The sequence below is a fragment of the Schistocerca nitens genome, unplaced genomic scaffold (genome assembly GCF_023898315.1).
Source record: "Schistocerca nitens isolate TAMUIC-IGC-003100 unplaced genomic scaffold, iqSchNite1.1 HiC_scaffold_466, whole genome shotgun sequence".
In the NCBI taxonomy this organism is placed as follows: domain Eukaryota; kingdom Metazoa; phylum Arthropoda; class Insecta; order Orthoptera; family Acrididae; genus Schistocerca; species Schistocerca nitens.
This window is the reverse complement of record NW_026045999.1, coordinates 3,481,471-3,505,099: the sequence shown is the minus strand read 5'-3', so window position 1 is coordinate 3,505,099 and position 23,629 is coordinate 3,481,471. Positions and strand designations below refer to the sequence as shown.

Sequence of the window (23,629 nt, the reverse complement as noted above, 5' to 3'; positions counted from 1 at the left end):
TTCATATCAGCGCACACTCCGCTGCAGAGTGAATATCTCATTCTGGAATAAGTGTTACGCTGCTTGTGTTTAGCCTGTTGGGAACTGGGTACGCAGCAGAAATCCCCATCTAGTAGATGCCATTGTTTGTTGCAGCTGATGGTGAAGAGTAGCTTTGCACAAAAATATGATTTATTGTATGTCTCACTTATATTTCCTTTCAAGTGCTGTCTCCTGTGCATTCAAAAACATTGCTACAGGGCTGTATTATTTGATGGTTGGTTGATTGATTTGGGGGATGGGACGAAACAACGGTCCTCAGTCCCATGTGATTAGGAAAGGATGGGGAAGGAAGTCAGCTGTGCTCTTTCACAGGAACCAACCTGACATTTGTCTGAGGCGATTAAGGGAAATCATGGAAAAAAATCAGGACAGTCAGATGAGGGTTTTAGCCATTGTCCTCTCAGATCTGAGTCCAGTGTGCTAACTACAGATCCACCTCACTCGGTGCACTATTTGTCAGATGTACATTTTATAATGGGTGTTTACTACAGTATGTGAAGCTGCTGCTATTTAGCTAACAAGGGGGCCTTACAGACTGCTCTAACCTCTTACGTTTTCCTCTACACTTGTAGGACTGGACAACAGTTTCTAAAAGGAGTATGACACAATTCTGAAACAAACTTGAAATAACTGCTTCTGAAGAGTAGAAGATTTCCATGCAGTCATGTGTAAAACGTGGAGTAGATTAACAGAATCAGCAGTAGTTGATTGCTTAGTACAAACGTCTGATAACTGTAAAGTAGCTTGTTAGAACATCTAAAGTAGCAAGTAAATTAAAAGCTGAGAGGCAAGCAAAATCCCTTATTGTTGAAAATGTATATTTAGCAACAATACTGCGCAATCTCCAGAAAAAAAGTCTTATTTTCTACTTGACATTTTGCATTTTTACACCAGATTCTTATTTATTAAGAATATTGACATTTTCACACATTTAGTAATAAAAATGAAAAATGTTATTTTTAAGGAAATCGTAAATCAATTTTTTTTACTTAACACTTTTATTTCTATATAAACACAGATTTAAATGAAAAAGAAAGAAATTGACATTCGAAACAGAAACTTTGCATTTAACGAACTTCCACACTATTCTCACAGTCATCAATGGCTACTTTAATAAAATTCAGATGTTTTGCACTTGAGAGCATTTGGAAATATTCTACTCTTCAAAAGAGATTCTTTCAAATTTGAATCATATTGTTTTAGGAAACTGACGTCTGAGCTTCAGTCCATTAATATGAAGAAAATGGAGGTGCACAGAGCAGTCAATAATGTTCCCTTGTGAGACAATACCTTGGTAGAAGCTTTATTTGTCTTTCAAGAGTTGATAGCTTAGCATGGATAACACTAGACATCAATAGAATGTAAAATAGTGGCTGGCAATGCAATGGTCAAATGGTGCCATCTTCACACTAGATTGAACATCAACATGATATCACTTTTCTTGTTACAGTACTGAATGGCGAAAGTGAAGTTGTCCCCTCCATAATTCAAAAAATCGGAATATAGTGTCAGAATGAAGAACCAAGCAATGATAAAGGTTATTAATGGCCAAAGCAAAATTCATAAAGGATGTTATTTACAATGTTTGCATGCTAAACCACTAGGAACGGAATCATTAGCAAAAGTGTGGCCCAAAAATTTCTGTACATCGACACTAATATCTTCTAAAGAAATTATACATGTAGAAACATGTATAACAAAACTGTAATACTATGCAGAGTCTTTTCACCTTACCCACTGTATCTTTTCTTTCTCTGTACTAAGTAATGTAAGAAATAACACAATTTAATTCTTCAATAGAGCTGACTGTTTCACTGTCAAAAAATTGCTTCGTAAATTGTGGTTCTTATTTACACACACACACACACACACACACACACACACACACACACACACACACACACACACACACTCGTACATCTAGCCACTCTTATGGAAGAACATTCTATAAAAAATAGAAAGCTTGCCATAGAAAGTTAGCAATGTGCCAAGAAAACAAAACATAATAATAAAATAAAAACTAATAATATGCAAATATATGAAATCCACTACAGTAACATGAGTGAAGCATGGCGAATGTAGATTAACTTGTGGTGTTAGCAGATGATGATAACGTCTTCGTCGTCATCCCCTCCCCCTCCACAAGTGTCAAGTCTTTATTCTCAAGAAACCTTGACATTGATATTGTCTTTCGTCCCATTCATGCACTGTGTGAATGCTTTGTGAAATGCTTTTGATGTTCTGTTCTGTCATGTGTGAGTCGACCTTTATGACAGTGTGTCTAACGACCACAAAGTATATTAGTTCAGTGGGGGGCTTCTTCGATTTTCACTCTTCCTGATATCACACTAGATTATGTCCAATTCGTCATTCTACATTTCTCAATATCATTCGATATTACATTGAGGCTAAATGCATTTGACAGTAAGTGGGCAGACTCAAATGTAGCATTGCGCACCTGGTAATCAGCAGCATGCCTGAGTTGAAAATATAAAATTTATGCCGTTTTTTTGTCACTCTTAAAGCGAATATTGTAGATTGGAAGGAATGGGATTTGCAATGAAAGTTTTATGTCGATTAACATTTTGACGATATTTTTAGCTTTGATACAAATTTATGTTGTTGTAGGAGTTTTGTAACGATTATGACAATGTTGATAATAATTAAAGTTTTTAAAATGTTAACGAATTTGTTACGAATATTAAGATTAGCATATTTATCCCCTTTGCTGTTTCGAAAAACATTACTCATATTGCACTTTCAGATATCTAGCTAGCTGCAAGAAGCTGAAGATGTGCTCTGTTGGTGCTGCAAATTTTTCTATCTTTCAACTGATAACAAATGCTGCAGTGTTCTTGTTCAGCACGCTAGCGTAGAAGTTGGCACAGGTACAGCTAACTAAAATATCTGTGCAATTTGCATGCTTATTTGTATGTAAAAGTCGACTTTGGAATTTTTCTTTGTTCGAGACTGCATGGGCTGAGTTGATATTCTAGATTCACATATTTTACTGACGATGTCACTTCTGCATAACCTTTTATCGATTGTATAATTACCCGTTTATATTGTGGTCTATTGTGAAATTCGAACATTCGCGTGTGTAACAGTAAACTCCTACTGTTATTGTTAATTCTAGGCTTAAACTCAATTGTGATCTTTTAAAATTTTTGACAGTAGTAGGCCTATAGGATTAGAACAGTTACAGCATTCACACAGGTGTTCAAACAATCATTCGTCACACGATCCATATGTGAATGGGACGTGAAGAAACACTGATAACGGGTAGGACGAACCTTTGTCATGCACTTCGCAGTAGTTTGTCGATATGGATGTAGATGTATATGTAGATGATGAACCATGTTTTTAATTATTACAAATTGTTCCTGGGAAACAGCGGTAAGTAACAGCTAAACACTTCAGGCATCGCTTTCAAAATACTTGTTTCTTAGGTTTCAATTAAATAAGAATTTTGTGGGTGTAAACTGTACCCTTGTTGGTAGAAAGATTATTTCTTTTATTACAATGGATACGGAAGAAATACCTCAACATCTGTATGATTACTCTGCAAGTCAAACAAAGTGCCTGGCAGACGGTTATTCGAACCACCTTCAGACTATTGCTATAGCATTCCACCCTCTAACAGCGCGTAGTAAAGTACCTCTATATGTTCTGTGATTTCTCTTATATTTTCCGATGATCATTTCCACCTATGTACGTTGGCGACAATAAAATATTTCCTCATGCATGGGAGAATGTTACTGATTGAAATTCCGTGCACCTTCAGAGCCTCTGCCAATAAAATGCTGTCTTTAGTTGGCCTTTCCTTCAACATTATCAACGTAATCGTTCCAATTTAAGTTGTTCGTAAATGTAATTCCTAGTTATTTAGCTGAATTGACAGATCCTGGACCTGAGTGATTTATCATGTAACCAAAATTTAATGGATTTCTTTTCGTACTCATGAGGATGACCTCACACTTTTCGCATCATACAGATATTTTGTCTGAATTATTTTGCAATTGGTTTTGATCTCATCATTCTACTCCACAGTAAATAACAGCATCATCTGACTCAATGATTTCACTTGATTACTAGATACTGTTGTCTTTGTGGCAGAAAAATCATGAATCCATTCGCATAACTAAGGCAATATTCCATAGGCACGCAGTTTGATTAGAAGTGTCTTCTGAGGAATCGTATGAAAAGTTCCTGGAAATCTAGAAATATGGAATCATTTTGAGAAGTCCTGTCAATAGCATTCATCTCTTCACGTGAATAAAGAGCTAGATGTGTTTCAATAAAAGCTATAAATTCTTTGTTTCAATTTATATGCTTTGCACTGTGTTTGTTGGTAAAAAATTCGTTTTCGTCTAAGCTGAAGGTGTTTTATAACAGGGCAGTCGTTTCTTTGTATTTTATATCTTTGTTCTTCTGGCGAGATCTTTACTGAAAAGCCTTTTGTACTAGAAGCCTAATATGTTTACGCCAATGTCGGCAGGAACTGTCAACTATTTGTAAATTCTCTGTCGGAATTGTAGTTTGCCTTTTTTCTGGTTATCAGTATTAGTCCTCAGATTTGTTGTATTTATTTTATAAAGCACTCTTTGGGAGAGAAAATGACGTGTCAAGTTTGCCTTGCAATCTATTCCTTTTTTAAATCTGCCATTCATCTGGGAGCAGGCTCGAAGGATGACAGTTCAATGTCATGCATATCTACACCAATACTCCACCGTCCACCATAGGCGTGCAGCAGTTCTCATAACGAGTTTGCTTGTCAGAGGAATATCGATATTTTCTGTGCAGAGTATCACAATTTCCCTTCGTTATTTCGTTTATTTGCGTGGTATGCAAAGTGGACTCAGTATACCTAAACAATTGTTCTATTTGAGAAACATGTACTAACATCTCAGCACCAACTGCACCTGACACACTCAGAATCTTTTGGTGATTGCAAAAGCTCCATTCCTCTAAAATTAAACACACAGTGTCTTCGATTCTGAGACATATTTTCCTATTCTTGTGTCAAAGTATCTCATGTAAAAAGTGAAAATAATCACATATTTTCAGTTTTAAAGTGCAGTGAGGTTGTTTGAGTGAACAACTGTTTCCCACCGGTGTTGCCAGTAGTGGCTCGTGATCATACACTGTGTGTTCACAAATTTATTAACTCAGATATATAGTGAGAGTATGAAATCAATAGCATCTTCTATAGAACAGTTATGCTTATCAACATATTTACACAACTACGGCCGCTGCCAATAATAAGAACAGTAGTAATAATAATAAGAATATGCACAACTTGCTGAAAAGATAGTTGTTTTGGGTGATTTTGTTATTTTTTACATAATTAAGTACAGATTAGGGCAAGAACGAAATAATGTGTAAGCTTCAGTTACACTCCGTATCGCATTTTCGTGCAAATGGCAGTCTTTATGCTTTTTTTTCTGACAAATGTACAAGATCTCTAACACACGTATTAGCAAACGAATTCACTTGTGGACAGATAATCAGACATTGTTATATTACACCCACACAAAATCTTACACTTATTACACACTTTGTTCACATTGTTCGGTTGTAGTCACTTTCTCAGTCAAGCCCTAATTCCTTTGCAGCTAACTTTTCCTGGTAATTTTCTTGTCTGTTAGCATTTAAAACATATTCAACACAGTTCATGCTGACACTACACACAAAAACCAGATTCTAGCACACTAAACAACCTACTCCAGACAAACACATGATTATATTCATGTAGTAATGCCTTCCAACATGATCACTTGACCAGAATAGAGATGAGGCGCTGAGAACCATATGGACCAGAAGCACACAATCATCGATCACAGATTTAACTAAATATCAAAGAAACCAGTGATAGAGCGTTTTGTGAATGTTCATATACAAAATGTGGGCCTACACCACAGATAAACCTGTCCGCAGCTCGTGGTCGTGCGGTAGCGTTCTCGCTTCCCGCGTCCGGGTACCCGGAATCAATTCCCGGCGGGGTCAGGGATTTTCTCTGCCTCGTGATGACTGGGTGTTGTGTGATGTACTTAGGTTAGTTAGGTTTAAGTAGTTCAAAGTTCTAGGGGACCGATGACCATAGATGTTAAGTCCCATAGTGCTCAGAGCCATTTGAACCATTCTCATAAACCTGATCCACCATAAGATCAACATATATCTGAAGCATGAATACATGCTGCAGTCTCACAATTGACAATGACGTACTTAATAGTTCTCAGCGCCTCAGACGGGTTACTGTATGATAAAATCCAATGCTTAATACATCTCATTCATAAGCCCACAAAATATGTTTCTCTGTCAGTGTAAATATCACATGTATTGGTATCCGATCTAATTTTACTATATAGTGAATGAATTGGCGTATCTGAGGAGTGTGCAATGGTCTAGTGGGATTCATGAGAAGCTAACAGCGAAGAGAGTCTGCTGCATTCTGGCACCAGCTGGTGGCACTGATGTGAACTTGTAGTTGAATAGGAAGAGCTAGCTGTGAACACCACGAACTGTGCACGTTGTTTATCAAATTCGTACGTATTTGGCCCATGAATCAATTATGTCACGCCAGTAGCACACGCTCAAAAGCCCCTTAAATTGTGCACAACTGAAGGTGTGCTCGCGACCGTGAAACCAAGTTTCACAGACTCTAGAGGAGTAGCAATGCAGCGCAATAGATTTAGCGCCGTGTATTTCCGATTATCGCTTGCACATTAATGTTAACAGCATCCAAAGAAGAATCACCAATAACTCCGGAAGGTGTCAAAAGTAAGGGTGTTCACATGCCCTCATGCTCTTGCATAAGTCACCACTGAATGTTTCTTTGTAAAGGCCACACCAATGTTACCATTCCAACGTCTGTGTTCAGTGAAATTCACGTCTAATCCTGCACTGCCCACTTCAACCAGGGGGCACTATTGTACCCGAAATTCCATTAGATCTATTCTCTAACACACTGGCCGAGCGAATGCTATGATCGCAGATTCGAATTCTGCCTCGGGCATGGATGTGTGTGATGTCCTTAGGTTAGTAAGGTTTAAGTAGTTCTAAGTCTGGGGTATTCATGATCTCTGATGTTAAGTCCCATAGTGCTTAAAGCCATTTGAACCATTGTAACACTGCTTAGCACTTCCCCACAATGAAACATTTGTAGATTTGGTACGTTTCTATTGCGATTTCTATACAGGTAACGGATATCGAAGACAGTTGGCATCGTCTTGAGTCTCCTGTTCAATATGACTTTACGCAAAAAGCATCTCAGAATGTTGTCTTATTTACGTCAAACACAGTTGCAAATCGTTGTAAAGTTAGTGGTTGTCGTATGGGAGACAGGTCTCCTGTAAATGGAATTAGGTATCAAAGTGTTATTTTTTTGTGTTGTAAGAAATTGATATTTTCCTCTCTTTTAATTATCAGCTTTGTGGCTACTTGATTGCACATTGCACTTGCACCACAGCCTTGCCTGGAGTGATGCACAGAGCTTGTGGCCAGCTTAACAGGCAACTTCACAGCAGGGGTGATGCAAGAAGTCTCAGCAACCAGAATGAATGAATATTCTTGGGAAAGAAGCTGTAATCAGGGAGGTGGTGACACTGCCCTGGACTTTTGAAAGAAGTTACATCATTACAGCACTGTCAGTGATGTGAAGTTTCTAACATGACAGGCAAGATGGAGCAGTGATGTCATGATTGCTCTGTGGTCAGTCTCGATCCTGTTATTAATTACAGATCAGGAGTGCTACCATTTCCAAACCACAGCACATCAGCTTGCATATATACCGCCTAATTTCGAAAGGTATTATCAGTACTCACCAGTTAGTTAAGAGGGGATGTCCACTCCAGGCCACGAAATATATAGAAAGCTGCCACTGTCAGACTCTGCTTCCCCCAAGTGTGGGCCTGCTACTTGTACTGCATCTGAATGCTGCTGACTTGGGACCTTCTGACCATTCGGTCACCCATTAACAAACCACTGACCACTAACTGTCGCCTAACCTGGTGATCTGTGATCCGGAACCAAGCTGCACTCAACTGATCAGGTAAACAATGTTGTCAATTACCTTCTCATGTGGGCAAACACAGCACTTGTCTTCCATCGTCTGTGTTGGCACTCACCATCGCTGTGAATCGCTGCCATCCATACTGAGTCTACAGTCTCATTCTGCACATTCTGGCGCACTCCAGTCCAAGCTGTGTAACAGTGTCAAGTCCGTCTGATCTTTGTTGCTGGCTGTCACTCGCTGTCTAAATCAGCATCTGTGCTACTGTGCTGACCACAGCGCTTCACCTGACTCTACATACTGTCAAATATAACACGCCATTGCTGAGGCAAGCATGCTGTCACTGTGAGTCTGTCCTGTGACTTGAGGACGTTGCCCTCCTTCCAGGAGCGTCACGAGTGTTGTTGTTTGTTATGGAATAAAAGGAACTGTTAACAATTCTCTTCCATCACGAAATGTTAAGACAACAACTGGTATCTACGCATCATGTCACTGCAACACTGCCTACAGCAATGTACTACAGGCCTCCTGACCATCCATTCTCATGTGATTTATTTTTCTTTCACAGAAGTTCCCAATTAAAATCATGGATGTCTTTGGTCTTGACAAACAAGCTACCGCCATTATAATTCTGTATGGTTATTTTTGGAAACAGCAAAACAACACAGTATTTCTTTTATTATGTGTGAAAATGAATGATTACAGTTTCTTCTATGTCTGCTGCTGTAGGTCCTGCCATTTGCTTCACACCTTTATTGCGTTACATTATTTGTTATTTATATAACTCTGATTAAGCAACTTGTCGAGATAGCCACACACGTTCATGTACCACATACAGGATTTGGGAAGGCGAGCTAGCACTAGTTCGAATAAGCCTCATGGAGGGAACGTGAGCCAGGGTGTGGTTTTTAGGTAATTTCCCAAAACCAACTACGTAAATACAGGGCAGTTAGCGATGTCCTACCTCAGATCCTCCCTACACAAAAATTTAAAACAAAATTTTCTCAGAATTGCACATGAAATATACCCTAGATGCAGACAGAGAGAATAAACAGACGCCATACGGGGGGGAATGGTGGCATTAGGATGGGTACACAGTCACCTGCTGTCACAAACGTTACAACAACCCAAACAATAATTCAAACCCCGGTGGAAAAAGAGACAAGACAACCAAGCACAGCTTTTGTGCTTTACACTTGCAAAAATTTAGATTACTGCGTTAATAAATATGGCTGCAACCATTTTTTAAATAAATGTTTACTTTATCTGTTACATCCCCCCTTAAAGTATATATTTTAGAGCCCATGTCTGCTAGGCAGTTTTTCTTGTTTTGATACACACTACTGCCTCTCACAATATGGAATACTTGTTTTTAACGGCTGTGCATACTTGTTTTTCACTTTGTCCCCATTTACTGTATTTTCTACTTTCATGTTATTGTGTTGTGGACTACCAACTGGGTCAAAATCTTCCAATTTCTCCCATTTTTAAAAATATTGTAATTTCTACACAGTGAGGATCATTCTATTCATGGTAAATGTATTGGCACTTTGTACTTCTAATTAATTTTGATTCCTACAGTTAAATAATTATTGCATACCACATTTATCCTCAGTATCAACACAGCCTTTTTGTTTGTATTATTGGTTGTGGTTGGTTGGTGGGGTTCAACAGACCAAACTACAAAAGCCATTGGCCCTATTTGTATTATTATTATTATTTCTTTTCTCAGACGCTATGTCTGGTTAAAAATGGAAAGTGATGCGGAACTTGATCAAGCGTGACTTCCTTTTAACAGCACTGTAAATGTTATATTGAATTTAGGAACTTTTGGGCAATTGAACATGTATCAATAATTACGGATTTCTGTAGTTATATAAGTTTGGATGTAGCTGTATTGCATTGATGTACTGGTGGATATTGTGTGGTATGACTCCTGTAGTTGATAGTATAATTGGTATAATGTCAACTTTATCCTGATGCCACATGTCCTTGACTTCCTCAGCCAGTTGGATGTATTTTTCAATTTTTTCTCCTGTTTTCTTCTGTGTATTTGTTGTATTGGGTACAGATATTTCGATTAGTTGTGTTAATTTCTTCTTTTTATTGGTGAGTATGATGTCAGGTTTGTTATGTGGTGGTGTTTTATCTGTTATAATGGTTCTGTTCCAGTATAATTTGTATTCATCATTCTCCAGTACATTTTGTGGTGCATACTTGTATGTGGGAACGTGTTGTTTTATTAGTTTATGTTTTATAGCAAGTTGTTGATGTATTATTTTTGCTATATTGTCATGTCTTCTGGGGTATTCTGTATTTGCTAGTATTGTACATCCACTTGTGATGTGATCTACTGTTTCTATTTGTTGTCTGCAAAGTCTGCATTTATCTCTTGTGGTATTGGGATCTTTAATAATATGCTTGCTGTAATATCTGGTGTTTATTGTTTGATCCTGTATTGCAATCATGAATCCTTCCGTCTCACTGTATATATTGCCTTTTCTTAGCCATGTGTTGGATGCGTCTTGATCAATGTGTGGCTGTGTTAGATGATACTGGTGCTTACCATGTAGTGTTTTCTTTTTCCAATTTACCTTCTTCATATCTGTTGATGTTATGTGATCTAAAGGGTTGTAGAAGTGGTTATGCAATTGCAGTGGTGTAGCCGATGTATTTATATGAGTGATTGCTTTGTGTATTTTGCTAGTTTCTGCTCGTTCTAGAAAGAATTTTCTTAAATTGTCTACCTGTCCATAATGGAGGTTTTTTATGTCAATAAATCCCCTTCCTCCTTCCTTTCTGCTTAATGTGAATCTTTCTGTTGCTGAATGTATGTGATGTATTCTATATTTGTGGCATTGTGAACGTGTAAATGTATTGAGTGCTTCTAGGTCTGTGTTACTCCATTTCACTACTCCAAATGAGTAGGTCAATATTGGTATAGCATAAGTATTTATAGCTTTTGTCTTGTTTCTTGCTGTCAATTCTGTTTTCAGTATTTTTGTTAGTCTTTGTCTATATTTTTCTTTCAGTTCTTCTTTAATATTTGTATTATCTATTCCTATTTTTTGTCTGTATCCTAGATATTTGTAGGCATCTGTTTTTTCTATCGCTTCTATGGAGTCACTGTGGTTATTCAATATGTAATCTTCTTGTTTAATGTGTTTTCCCTTGACTATGCTATTTTTCTTACATTTGACTGTTCCAAACGCCATATTTATATCATTGCTGAATACTTCTGTTATCTTTAGTAATTGGTTGAGTTGTTGATTGGTTGCTGCCAGTAGTTTTAGATCATCCATGTATAGCAAATGTGTGATTTTGTGTGGGTATGTTCCAGTAACATATCCATAATTTGTATTATTTAGCATGTTGGATAGTGGTTTCAGAGCAAGGCAGAACCAGAAAGGACTTAATGAGTCTCCTTGGTATATTCCACGCTTCATCTGTATTGGCTGTGATGTGATATTATCTGAATTTGTTTGGATATTAAGTGTGGTTTTCCAGTTTTTCATTACTATGTTTAGGAACTGTATCAATTTAGGATCTACTTTGTATATTTCCAATATCTGTAGTAACCATGAGTGGGGTACACTATCAAAAGCTTTTAGGTAATCAATGTATGCGTAGTGTAGCGACCTTTGTTTAGTTTTAGCTTGATATGTCACCTCTGCGTCTATTATCAGTTGCTATTTACATCCTCGTGCTCCTTTGCAACAGCCTTTTTGTTCTTCGTTTAAAATTTTGTTCTGTGTTGTGTGTGTCATTAATTTCTGTGTAATGACTGAAGTCAATATTTTGTATATTGTTGGTAGGCACGTTATGGGGCGATATTTAGCTGGGTTTGCTGTGTCTGCTCGATCTTTATGTTTCAGATAAGTTATTCCATGTGTAAGTGTATCAGGGAATGTGTATGGGTCTGCAATGTAACTGTTAAATAATTTAGTTAGATGTGAATGTGTTGAGGTGAACTTCTTTAGCCAGAAATTTGCTATTTTATCATTTCCAGGGGCTTTCCAATTGTGCGTAGAATTAATTGCTCGGGCGACTTCATGTTGCAAAATTATCACTTCAGGCATTTGTGGTATCATCTTGTATGAGTGTTTCTGCTTGTAACCACCGTGCATGCCTGTTATGTTGTACCAGGTTTGACCATATGTTGCTCCAGAAGTGTTCCATGTCTGTTATGTTTGGTGGATTGTCTATTTTAATGTGTGTGTTATCTATTGTTTGGTAAAATTTCTTTTGGTTTGTGTTGAATGTTTGGTTTTGTTCCCTTCTATTTTCACTTTTTTGTATCTTCTAAGTCGTTTGGCCAATGCTTGTAATTTCTGCTTCTTTTCATCTAATTGCTCTATTGCCTCTTGTTGTGAGATTTTACCTAACCTTTTTCGTTTTTTGTCTGATATTTCATTTCTTATAAATTGTGTTAGCTGTCCGATGTCTTTTCTCAGTTTTTCTATTCTGATCTGTAGCCTGTGTTGCCATGCTGGTTTTGTGGGTTTCTTCTGTGTGTTGGTTGGTTCTGATCGCTGCCTAGTGTGTATATTTTGTGTAGTGAGTGCTCCTACATAAACCAGTAGTTGTAACTCTTCCATAGTTGTATTTTCATTTACTTTGTTGTGTATGATTGTGATGATAGTTGTTATTGTTGTTTCGACTTGTGGGTTATTTGGTGGTCTATGTAAGAATGGTCTAATGTCTGTATTTGTGTCTTTGTATTCTATATATGTCAACTGAAATTTTTCTTCTATATCTAACATGTGTGTCACTTCCTGTTCTATTTGTGCTGCTTCTGGTGGCTGTCTTACGATTTTGTTTTCCTCTGATTGTTTAATTGATGCGTTTTGTTCCCCAGAATCTCTTCTGCAGCTACACTAATGGCAGTTTTCAACGACTCCCATTTAGTTTTCAAATTATCTTCATTCCCACTGTTTCTATCTGCTTCCAATATCTGTTCTAGTTTCTTTCTGTGTTTCCTTCGTTTGGAATCTTTTTATATCGTGTTTCATTCTTATCTTATTACTTTGGTTTCTTACCAAATCTATCTTCTGCCTATATCTAATTCATACTAACTAGTGGTCTGTGTCTCCATCTGCCCCTCTGTAGCTGCTAATTTCCATATCATCTGATGCATGCCTTTTGTCTATGAGTATATGATCTACTAGGTTTTTTGTTTCCATCGAGTGATACCCATGTAGATTTCTTAATATCTTTCCTTGGGTGATAGGTGCTTTTTATTATGCTGTTCTTCCTGCTGGCGAAGTCTATCAGTCTGAGCCAATTATCATTACTGTCATTGTGTAGGCTTTCCTTTCCTATTATACTTCTATATACCTCTTCTTTCTCTATTTTTGCATTTATGTCTCCGAGTATTATTTTCACACTGTGCCTTTCAATGTTACCAATTTCTTTTTCCAATTTGGCATAAAATATATCCTTTGCATCTTCATCTGCCTCCTCAGTAGGGGCATAGACATTCATTATTGTAACGTTAAAAAATTTTGTCCTTATTCTTAAATAACACACTGTCACTTACTGCCGTAAGACAAATTACGTTAGCCTTCATAGATCTGTGTAGAAGGAAATCAGTGCCATAAATGCCTGTATGTTCCCCCGATGCTATCATTCCTTGCCCTTTCCATCTAGTTTCTTGTATTTCTGCTATTTTCACTTCATATAGTTCACTCCCTATTTCTTGTATCTTGCCAGGCCTCTTGAGTGTCCTCCATTCCAGGTGGCTCTTTAAATATCTGTGTTCCTTCTCTTTAACCGTTTTTCTCGCCGGATCATAAGAGGCAATCCTTTCCATTCTGAGGCATCTGTATAGTATCCACAACAGCACTTTTTTCCAGCATGGGGTTGTTACCCTCATGCCTAACCACTGACTTGGAGGACCTGAATTTTTTTAGGGTTTACTCCCCTAGGTGTGTTGGATTCAAAGTAGCTACACTACCTCCAGGACAGCTCTCGACTTCGTCAGAGCACGCAAACCCTCCCACCAAGCACTGAAGGTGCCCACAATAATGTGGTGTCCCCTGGGAGGGTTCACAATTATATACTTATGTGAAACGTAAGTTTTTTTGCTTTAAATGAATCCTGCATCATCTTCCAACAAACTCCATTCACTCAAGTAATTTCAAACAAGAAATTACTGCAATTCTGCAAACGACAATTTTATAATCACACTTTCTTGATTTATGATTCATTTTGGACTCAAGTGATCGCCAATGTTTGTCTTTTGACAGATGTCCAACAATTCAGGTTTTAAATGAATCATTTGGGACAAAAGTGCAAGTTGTTGCTGAGCTCACCTACAAAACAGAAATGGCAACAATTATCGTCTCTAAATGATTTTTATAAGAACGTTTTGGGTGGAAAATGCCACCCATATTGGTTTGATGGGCAAAGGTGATGCTATGAAGATGGTCATTACAGCCTTTATGGCATTTGTCAGATATATTTCAACATAATACATCTAAAAGTGGTCAGGAACATCATATGATGATGGCAGTAATAACCAGTTACTAATAATGATATTTGTGTTGGTCTTATGATTAAATACCACACTACAACAATTAATGGCACTGTATTTTGACAAAGTGATATTGCCAATATTTCCCATTCTTTCTGTCATTTGAAATACTATTTTAATATGTTAATGTGGGTTACTTTACTTAATTTCTATTCAGAATCATCATAATCTCATTTTCAGTGATGAGACTATTAAAATAGAACAGCTATGAGCCAGGATTTAAGCTTCATGTGAGCAGAAGCATTGTAAGTTTGTGAATTTAGGGCTCTGTCCTTACTTGAATAAGAATTGTAATAATATTTGTCTCAGCAAGAAATACTAAGAGAAAAAATATTTTTCTCTTACGATTAAAATAGACCATCCACAAAAAGCGCAGTAACAAAAGGAAGTGAAGCAAAAATATGCAACTAAATAGCTGGACAGAATAGTGTAACAACACTGCTATATGGATAAAGATATAATTTAAATCCTTGCAATTTCATTCCAAGTCACAACCAGAACTCCTTATCAAGTGTCTATGAAGAATAGTAGTCCACGAACTGCAAATATATCACCATTGCCTAAATATTTAAAAGCCACTGCAGTATTACAGACCAGATAGCAGCACAGTATTATGTTTCAAGAACCATCATGACAGATACATTCTCATTTCAGATAGAAGCCACAAAGCTGAAACTGTCACAAAACTCACAAATGCCTACCACTTAACAATTACCTCAAGTTATTACCAGTATGACAAAACATAAAAACCAAAAAGAAATAGGTAGAAAATCGAAAAAACTGACCAAAAACAAACATTATGAAATATGAGACAAAGCATTAGTACAGATTTCTGATACCTCACATTTATTAGAGAAATAAAGGAAAATACACACTATGAAATCATGTTTAAAGTAGATGAACGAAGACAACTAAAAAGAAATAAAATTAAAACAAAGCAATTAGAAAGAAAGCACGTTTGCTATATTTACTTATTACAATAAAAATTATGCATTTGGATTAAATTTATATTCTAGTAATCACACTTTGTGCTGTTTCAATTGTCCTTGTGTTTTATACAATTGTAATTATAATCTGATATAGTTTTCCCACGTATGTTAGTTCAGCAGTTACATGACGATTAAAAACAGACAAATAATTAAAGACTTCATGCATATAACTACTCTTCATGAACTCAGATTTATGTACAGTGCTTTGTACTACACAAAAATATTTCACAAGAAATACAGCTCAAACTGCCAGTAGTGTATTGATATAAAATTTAACAAAGCATGAAAATTTGAATGACTACACAATTTACCAAATGACCCTTTTGTGTGAATATACACTGTTGATCCAAATCATTATATCAACTTCCATAAGACAGCTGTATGCTGCCCAGTGGCATTCATTACACAGTAATGAAACTGTATAAGCTGATGCGAATGGGTAATCATTCTAGTGAAAGTATGTGACAAACCACAGACAAATAACTTTGCCAAAGAGCAGATGGTTTTGCCTGGTGCCTGGGTAATTGAATCTCACTAACAGCGAATCTGGTTGGCTGCTCATGTGCTCCAATTGTTAGCCTCTATGGAACATCGTTGAAAGATGGTGAAACCACAAGTTGACAAAAAGGTGTAGGATCCTTGTGATTTACCTAGAGAATGGGAGATCAGAGCCTAGCTACTCTGGAAAGTGGTGTCGATGACAATCTGAAGAAAGGAGATAATGCTTGAGCATGCTCAAGACTCAAGCAATTCTGCAGACATTGTTGAGCATGAGGCCCCAAGTTACATAACCCCTCTGTATTCCCATGTTGATCTAACAACATTGTCAGTTACGGCAGCAGTGGAAATGCGATAATTGAGATTGGACTGCATACCTATAAAGATGTGTCACATGTGGGGATAAGTGACATTTCTTGTTCGACCAGGTCAATGGTAGTGCCCAGATATGCCATTATCCAGATGAATGGTTATTCAAACATGTACCACACAACAGAGGCAGGAAGATGAAGCCAATGTCATGCTATGGGGTATATTCATATGAGATACAAGAAAAAGCATCATGACAGCTGTGGACAATACAAACATTATTGCAACCTCTTTATCACTTCCCTGACAGTGGCATCATCTTGCAGCAGGATAACTGTCCAAGTCACAGGGCCATAATCACACTACAATGGTTTGAACAGCATGATATCTCACACTTGTCTTGCCCACCTTGTTCAACCCATTAGATCATGATGGAATGAATATGGGATGCTATTGCACACTGTCTACACAGCAACAGATCAACAGCCTACAATTTATGGCTACTGTGTGAGCTATGTGTAGACATGTAGACCAATGCACTACATGCAGAAGAGCTTTTGTATTGCTTTCTGAAGGTGAATCAAAAGGCTACTAGGCAAACGATTGAAATTTTTGGATTATCACTGCATACTCGCCACCATCAGTTATTTCCTAATGGAGGAGTCGCATGTGTGCACATTATTAACTACACAAATAGCAACTATTAAGGAAGCATACCTCAGTAAAATGTGTGCATAATCAGGAGATTTTTGTATCTTTCTCCATTGTTCAGATAAATAGTCTGAGTGAAGAATGTATAATAAGAACATTTCGCTGTCACCTGGCAAGTGCATACAGCTTCATGAATCTTGAATTCACAGTATCTTTCAAAAAATTGGCAACATACTGTTCCATTCACATGGTGAAGATGGGGTCCTTATTACCACTTGGAACTCCTACCCAAACGAGTAAAAGGTATTCTCAATGCACAAATTTCTGGTAGCCAGTTCATTAAGGCATGGAGCATTTATCACAAAAAAATCGCAACCATGTGATTCATATGTAGTATTTAGTATGCATCTTCTTGAAACATCAAGCAGCAGATTCGTCAATTTCTATGACCTCTCTCTAGCAGATGCAAACAATTTTCGTAACACACGTGTAACGCTATAAACCTCGACAATGCTTTGAATAGCCTCTACTAAGTGTGTATTATAGCATGCTTCTCAAGACGATCAACCTAAGTATAAGATTTCCCACAAATATATCTGTGTAACCTATTTTATTGTGAAGTAATTCTTGTGTCTAGAAATTACTCGATTGGTTAAACTATTTTCCACAAGTACTGCATTTATACGGTCGTTCGCCAGTATGTACTATTGTAGGTTTCTTGAGATTACCCACGTAAGTAAAACACTTTCCACAAGTATCACATTTGTGGGGACTCTTCCCTGCGTGTATTAATCTTTGTGTCTCTAGGTGACCCAGTTGTGAAAAAGATTTATCGCACACATTGCATTTGTGTATTCTCTGTTAAATGTGTACTAATTGATGTCTCTTCAGATGGCTTGGTTGAGTAAACGATTTTCCACAAACACTACATTTGTAGGGTCTCTCTCCAGTGTGGATCAAGACATGGGACCTGAGAATAGACTTCGCATTAAAAGACTTGCCACAAGTATCACATTTGTAGGGTCTCTTTCCTGTGTGTATGGTTTCATGTGTCTTCAGATTGCCCAACTGTTTAAACGATTTTCCACATACACTACATTTGTAGGGTCTCTCTCCATTGTGTATGAAGACGTGGGTCGTGAGATTGTACACTACACTAAAGGATTTACCGCAAGTATTACATTTGTGGGGTCCATTTCCTGTGTGTATGAATTCGTGTCTCTTCAGATTGCCCAATTGAGTAAAAGATTTTTCACAAACACTACATTTATATGGTCTCTCTCCAGTGTGTATTAATACGTGTCTCTTCAGATGGACCAATCGAGTAAACGATTTTCCACAAACACTGCATTTGTAGGGGCTCTTTCCAGTGTGTATTAATTTGTGTTTATTCAGATTGCCCAATTCAGTAAACGATTTTTCACAAACACTACATTTAAAGGGTTTCTTTCCAGTGTGTATTAATTTGTGTCTCTTCAGTTTGCCCAATTCAGTAAACGATTTTTCACAAACACTACATTTATAGGGTTTCTTTCCACTGTGTATTAAATTGTGGCTCTTCAGTTTGCCCAATTCAGTAAACGATTTTTCACAAACACTACATTTATATGGCCTCTCTCCAGTGTGTATTAATTCATGTGTCTTCAGATTGCCCAATTGATTAAACGATTTTTCACAAACATTACATTTATATGGTCTCTTTCCAGTGTGTATTAGTTGATGTTTCTTCAGATTGCCCGATTCAGTAAACGATTTTTCACAAACACTACATTTATAGGGTCTCTTTCCAGTGTGTATTAACTCATGCCTCATAAGATAATTCGAGCGTGTAAAAGATATGCCACAAACGTCGCAATTGTGGGGTCGCTTACCAGTGTGTATCAATTGATGTCTCCTAAGAGCACTTAACAAAGTAAACAATTTAGCACAAACATCACATCTGTGACACCTCTTTGCACTTAGCACGCTGTGGACATTGACATTATCACTTGTAGATAAATTTCCATCATCATTACATCTTTCGGGTTTCTCGGCAGCTTGTGTCAGAGTATGTGTATCACGTATATCATTAAAGGATTTCTTGGAAGTTTTCCTACTTTCCTTGGATGAAGACTGCTTCACGGTCTGTTCCATGCTTCCTTCTTGTACACTCTCCAAGGAGATATTGTTTTCATGGCCATCACTGCAGTCATATATCCCACTGTTGGCAGCAGATAATGCTTGGTCACCCTCACTCATTCTCAAATGTTTTTTCAAGTGGTCATCAGTGGGCAATACCTCACCACATGACTTACACACACATGCAGGTGCCTGCACACCATCAATGTGGTTGAAGACATGCATTATGAGTGTGTATTTGGAAGGGAAGCTCTTTAGGCAGAAATTACAGTTAAACTTGTGAAAATCCTTTTCCCTAATGCTACGACTGCATCTCATGCTGAATAAGCTATCTTCTTGTGAAATCGGTATTTTGGTATAGCTACCGCACACAGTGAAACCTGTTGACTTCTCTGAATCTATCTCCAGCTTGTCGTTGACTACTCCTTGGTGTAATATTTCTTGAAACGAAGTGTCACAGTTCTCACCAGCACTTCGAATGAAACTGCGGAATGAAGAAAGAGATGTGAAATGTTGATTTACAAGACACAAAAAACAATATTTTAGCACACACAAAATCAGGGACTATCAACCGAAAGATAAAAACGTGTGTGTGTCACAGATAACTTATTCAGTAAATGTAAGTGATTAAAAACTGTCATGAGATTCTACTAGAACGATAGAATTTTGCGACACTGAAACATTTTCATAAAGCAAACCATCACAGGAAATTCAATAACGACCAATCTCATTCAGTGCTGACTACGTTTCCAAATTTTCTAGTAGGTACCGGTATTTAAATGTGTCACAACTTTATAAAATACTACATTTATTAGATATAATATCCTCCAGTTTTGTACATAGGAGTTTCCACTCAAAGATAAAAGGAAACGAAAAATAAGAGTAATCAATGATTTTAAAATAAAAGTAAATTTTCCCAAGTGGCTCTTTCTTTGTTTTGGAGAGCACTTTCAGCTATGGGTAGAAATTCGTAACACCACAAATGATTAATTCATTTCACAAAACAATAAAGCATGGTTTTTTACTTGATTCTAAATGAATCAACAACTACCACAAACAAACTTTTTTATTGGCTTATAATAAGGCCGTCAACCATGTGGAAAACATCTGTGCACATATAGGAAATAACGTCAGGTCAATACATGAAGGAACACATACATAAACTTCCAGACTGATGAACAAATGTGAATGACACAGACATTGTTCTAACATAAGGTGTGTGTTGTTAGCAGCACAGCTTATGTGTAGCCCTCTGGCAGAAAGAATGCCAATGCAGTTACAGCTACCCAATCAAAAATACTTGGTCAACATTTGGTCACCAGGAATTCCAAAACATCCTTGGCTGAATCAAACACACGTGTCAGTAGTGACGTCAGCACAAGTCACACTGTACAGCCTATCATTGTCTTCTGAGAGCAAGTAATGGCAGTAGGTGCATGGTCTATCTGTGTGATATCTGGGTCCAATCATTCCACCTGCAGGTACCCCATTCCATCAGAATGGAAATTTTTGAGCTTCCCAATGAATTCATTTGAGTGTGGATATGGCTGTGGATGTGTAGGAGCATGCACACATTTCCGTGATATTATTCTTAATTTATCCTGATTGTTGCTTTTGAATGGTTCAAATGCCTCTGAGCACTATGGGACTTCACATCTGAAGTCATCAGTCCCCTAGAACTTAGATCTACTTATACCTAACTAACCTAAGGACATCACACACATCCATGCCCAAGGCAGGATTCGAACCTGTGACGTAGCGGTCGCGCGGTTCCAGACTGAACCTCCTAGAACCGCTCGGCCACACCGGCCAGATTGTTGCTTTTGACTGTTTTGCTTTTTGGTGGGTATATAGTTTAAGTTAACCAATGACGGTGAAAATTACAGTTTGCTTTCCTCAACAACTGAAATTATGCTGCAGAATATGGCTACGCTAACAAACATAAGACAAATTCTCTCTTGAGTTTTCTGAGAGTGGTTAGACTTAAAACTTCGGCACAAAATGATCAAGATCTTAATTGTGCTGCAGATTATCTGATCGCTGTTTTCTCGGTTTACTGCGCATCACACGGTTGTGGTAAGGTTAGGACACGAGTTTAAATTAACGGCTACAAAACCTGTCATCTACCACAATTAGTAACAGATCACTTAAAATCAGCTCCAACAGAGCAAATCCAATTTCTGTCATGCTGTGCATTACATATTAACAGCATTTGTGAAGTGACCCACTGTGTTTATGTGTTGCCTATAACCGAGCCATAGCTGGCATTGGATGTAGCAACGCTGCAGTGCCAAGTGACATGTCAACTGTCAAGTAGTTTTAATCAGATTACATTAAAACTTGTTTTCTATGTGATTAAATGAAATCTTTACAGTTAATCACTCCATTGCAGGTAACAGTTATACAGTGTCACTAATGTTATACACCAGATATTGTTCTTTAAGAGAAACTCGCAGTAAAATGGGATCCTGTCTAACACCTCTAAGTTAAAGTATAATATTATATCGCACTGACTACAGTATTGTATTCTGCATTAAAAAGAACACACCTTTTGTGTACGTCCTATGTAGGTGTGTTTCTTATACAGCTCCTTCCACACAGGCAATGTAATAAGGGTATATGCCTGGTATGCCCAAAATCAAAGTGGCTGGAAACACCTCTCACTTTCACAGCTTACATATGGCATAGATGGCAGGCGCCGACTTTCCCTGAACTGTCATACAAACACATATACCATGACGACACACTGTTTCGATATATTATTGGATTAGGGAAAGGCAGTGTATTCCAGCCATCCACAAGCTCAGGGATCAGAAATATCCTACAAATGTAGGCTGGATGTTAGTACATTCTTTCTTGAATTCTACAGACCAGGTATGCCACATGCCAATCGAACTTTTCTACTAATTTGGCTTACAATTGGTGAGGGCAACATTAAAGTGATTTTGTGCAATGTATCTTTTTCCCCTGGGTTCAGTAGAAGAGGCAAGACTGCTTTCTTTCATAAAGATAAATGGTTCCTAGCAGTTCAGCTATTATGTAGTACTACTTGAAAATAAAAAGTGATATCTAGGTTCTTTGAGGCACCACATTTGCACTGCCTGAGCTATCTCACTGTCTCCCATCTGGTGTATAGATTGTCTCTGCCTGATATAGCAGTTTTATGGGCTATTAAAATAACAATGGATACTCCTGGTACTACTCGCATTTTTGTTGAGCAAACTTACAAAAGAAATGTTGTAGACAGCTGTTCTCAGCTAAATATTCACTGTACAAGTGTGCTCTGGAGATGAGCAACATTGGAATTGCAGAAGGTGAATACAGTGGGCTGACAATTTCTTCCACAACATGACAAGTGCATCAACAGTGTGGTGAATTTACCTTAGAATAATCTTAGAATGCAAGATGTAAGCAGTTTCGAAAATCACCAGACGCTAAACCAATCCTCTGTTTGCTCTCTGTGGTACCAACTTCAATGACCTCCTTTTGAGATGCCTGTGTGTGGAGGTTACAATTACAATGAAGCAGGATTAGAGATCAGTTGTAAGAAATCAAATAACTGTGTTGCAGCAAATTCTACCACCTGTATTCAGGAGACATAGTCCATCTCACGACCCACCAGGAGATGCTGGCATTACCCCTGCATATTACTGACATCATTATCTCCTACAAACGAAATGGCTGTCAAAATTTCATATCAATATTGGCAATGCTTCTTGCAAAGAGGTTCCTGGCAAATGAAAACAAAATCTAATAACATTGAGAAACTGCTGTTCGTATTCATACAGCTAGTGTCTGATCTCAGTCCTCACTTATGCCTCACAGACGAGTAACACAGGTTGTCCATCAAGCAGTCCTTCCCCCAGTGGGAAGGAGTCAGATACTGTGCCCTGACAGCATGGGACTACTGAAAGATTTACAAAGTCACTGAAGTGAAATACAGTGATCTTCTTCAAATATAAAGTTTCAGTTACTCTACATGTGCTATCAAACTATGAATGTTCCATTGCAGTATAGGAGTAATTAAACCAACAATAAGCTCGTGTACAATTATTAGAAGGGAGTAGGGAGATGACAATTTGAGGGTTTTTGCTGTGGAAATTTGTGGTTCCATCTTGAAACCATCATCAATGTTTACATCTAGCTGGCTGAGTCCACCTGTGATTCATGGTATGAGGTAGTTGTAGCTGATGCTCTGAAAGCTTCAAGTCTTGCTATTTTGACAGTTGTTAGTTCCTGTATGTCTTTTCCCCAGTGATTATGGTGGTGGCTTTAGGTTTCAAGTGTTTTCTATCTTTGTCTGTTGGGATAGAGTAGAGCATTAAGTAACACCCCCATCTACTGCCACAGCCCACGAGTCACCAACAAATGTGTTCTTGAAGACTTTGCTAGTGAATTAAGATGTCTCATTGGAACAACCCTCCCATAACAAAGCGAATGAGACAGCAAATATCCTCATTCCATGCTGGATAGTCA

At 37.7% G+C, this 23,629-nt stretch overlaps 1 protein-coding gene and 1 long non-coding RNA gene across 9 annotated transcripts in view; both read right to left on the bottom strand.

Moving 5' to 3' along the window:
• Positions 1–23,629, bottom strand: part of LOC126232185 (zinc finger protein 665-like) — a 169,554-nt gene that overhangs the window by 39,843 nt on the left and 106,082 nt on the right. For 7 of the 8 annotated variants that reach the window (XM_049942477.1, XM_049942481.1, XM_049942480.1 and 4 more), the window contains one exon: positions 15,558–19,637. The exons of the other annotated variant lie outside the window; for it this stretch is intronic. In XM_049942477.1, the coding sequence (XP_049798434.1) occupies positions 17,897–19,637 (1,741 nt within the window). In that variant the 3' untranslated portion in view covers positions 15,558–17,896. Of the gene's footprint in view, positions 1–15,557; positions 19,638–23,629 lie in introns of those variants that run through there. 8 annotated transcript variants of the gene reach the window in all.
• LOC126232187 (uncharacterized) overlaps positions 1–23,629 on the bottom strand; it is a 227,265-nt gene that overhangs the window by 97,705 nt on the left and 105,931 nt on the right. The gene's annotated exons all lie outside the window — the stretch shown is intronic.